Source organism: Piliocolobus tephrosceles, chromosome 11, assembly GCF_002776525.5.
Source record: "Piliocolobus tephrosceles isolate RC106 chromosome 11, ASM277652v3, whole genome shotgun sequence".
In the NCBI taxonomy this organism is placed as follows: domain Eukaryota; kingdom Metazoa; phylum Chordata; class Mammalia; order Primates; family Cercopithecidae; genus Piliocolobus; species Piliocolobus tephrosceles.
In genome coordinates, this window is record NC_045444.1 from 125,719,277 (window position 1) to 125,721,410 (window position 2,134).

Below are 2,134 nucleotides of genomic sequence, written 5' to 3' on the forward strand. Positions count from 1 at the left end.
AGGGGGGGGCTGGTTCTGAGTGAGGGGTGGGGTGGGGGGCTGGTTCTGAGTTAGGGGTGGGGTGAGGCGGGGGCTGGTTCTGAGTGAGGGGTGGGGTGAGGCGGGGGCTGGTTCTGAGTGAGGGGTGGGGTGAGGCGGGGGCTAGTTCTGAGTGAGGGTTTGAGTAGGGCGGGGGCTGGTTGTGAGTGAGGGATGGGGTGAGATGGGGGCTGGTTCTGAGTGAGGGTGGATAAGGCGGGGAGCAGGGAGCCAGGTGAGCGGCTTTGGGAGGTGCATTCACAGTAGAGTCATGAATTCGGTGGTCTGGCCCTGGCCTGGCCCTGGTCCTGGAGAGGGAAGGCAGCCTGCAGCATTTTCTCCAGAGTGAACGTTCTCAGCTCTCCATTTATTGGCTTGATCACCAAGGAGAAAATATTCTGAGTTTCCTCTGGGCCAGTTTTATCACTAATCTGCAGGAAGCTCTGAATGGTGCTTTTCGCTCTTTTTTCTTTATGGTTACTGGAGCTGTGAAGAGGAGCAGCTCTACATAGTTTTTGCTTCTCGCTAAATACCATGAGTAGGGTGACTACTGTAATAGAAACATACACAAGAAATTATAACTAGGGCTATTGACTGTTTTAAAATCAAGGCAACATTAGTTAACATTTCTCAAATTTTAGTTTTGTGGATTACAAGATTAATGTATACTTTTTGTAGAAAGTTTGGAAAGTATAGACAATGTGGAAGAAGCTGGAAAATACCACTCATGACGTGGCCTTCCCTCCACCCCACATCCAAGCAGGAAGCCCCATTAACCTTTGATCTCTGTCCCTTCCTGCACATTCCGGCAGCGTAAGTGGGGTCTTTTCTTTTCATAGTTGAGTGTGTGATGCAAATGCATTTGGATCATGGTTTTTACTTTCTTTTTCTTAACAGGATAGGTTTTTTTTTTACCCTCATGTCACTAAAATCCTCCCTCCATGATTGTTTAAAATGGATTTGTGAGTTCTTGTTATGGATGGATTACTTACTCAACAATTCCCTAAATAAAGGGATCATCTAATTATGTTCAGTTTTTCACTATCATGAATCCTATGGTGGTATCTTTTAAAATACATTTTGGTGTTTTCTTTTTTTCCCCCTCACAGGTTCTCGAGATTTGGAAATAATTTTTAAATAAAAACAATGTGAAATATATTTTACTTTGCATTTCAGATTCTTTGCTGAAGTTTGGTCATGTTCAAGCCTCTGAATTTTTCCTTAGAATTGTCTTCTGGAAATCATGCCACAGTAATTTAATTCTCCCTGGCTGCACGTGTGAGGGCCTCTTACCCTCCTGGGCCTGGAGGAGTTAGCATGTTTGGTCGCCGTTTTGGTCATAGTAGGTTGACAGCTGAGTTTTTCCTAGATCTTTCCAAGTAGACCAGCATGACTACAGCAGGGGGCCTGAAGGTCCCAGCCCGACAGGTCAGTCCGAGGGGCCCTTGCCCGGGCACTCCGCACCTTTCCCTGGACCTGCTGATGTGCCCAGATGGGCGAACGGGGGCCTTCCCGTCGGGTCCACCTCCAGCTTCCACAACTGTGGAGTTCTGCAGTGGGTTAGTTGAGAAAGTGGTGGTGAGACCAGGGCGTCTGAGGGGAACGGTCAGCAGGGAGACGAGACAAGTGTGGAGACCAGGTTGATGGAAGGCGTGTGTCTGAAGGGTGGGAGAGCCGCCAGGTGGGTGTCTACAGGGTCTGGCAGAGTCGCTCAGCCACAGGTGGGCTGCTCTGGAGACCCCATCAGCGCATTCCAGAGAGTGGCAGCCCCAACGGCCAGGCACAGACTGATGAGCAGGACTGTCCTCCACTTCCAGACAACAGCACCGACGAAAACCAGGAGTGCCTGGGACGGTGCTGTGAGCCCTTCACATCCACTTCCAGACAACGGCACCGACGAAAACCAGGAGTGGAAACCAGGACGGTGCCGTGAGCCCTTCACATCCACGGAGTCTCTCTGATGAAACCACCCGGGTGTCACAGTGACGCTGTCTCCCCTCAGACGCTGCCAACCCCTCGCTGGGCTGCTGGACTGCTCAGGGCGGGCCCTTGAAGCCTAGAGGGAGCCATGGGTCTGTGTGTACAAGTGTGGGTGCCCGTGAGCGAGTCTCTGTGT

At 50.7% G+C, this 2,134-nt stretch overlaps 1 protein-coding gene across 1 annotated transcript in view; it reads left to right on the forward strand.

The window, feature by feature from the left end:
• LOC111553766 overlaps positions 1 to 1,278 on the forward strand; it is a 4,852-nt gene extending 3,574 nt beyond the window's left edge. Inside the window, 1 exon segment of the mRNA XM_023228754.1 lies at positions 1,209 to 1,278. Within this exon segment, the coding sequence (XP_023084522.1) occupies positions 1,209 to 1,278 (70 nt within the window).
• The last annotated feature ends 856 nt before the right edge of the window (positions 1,279 to 2,134 follow it).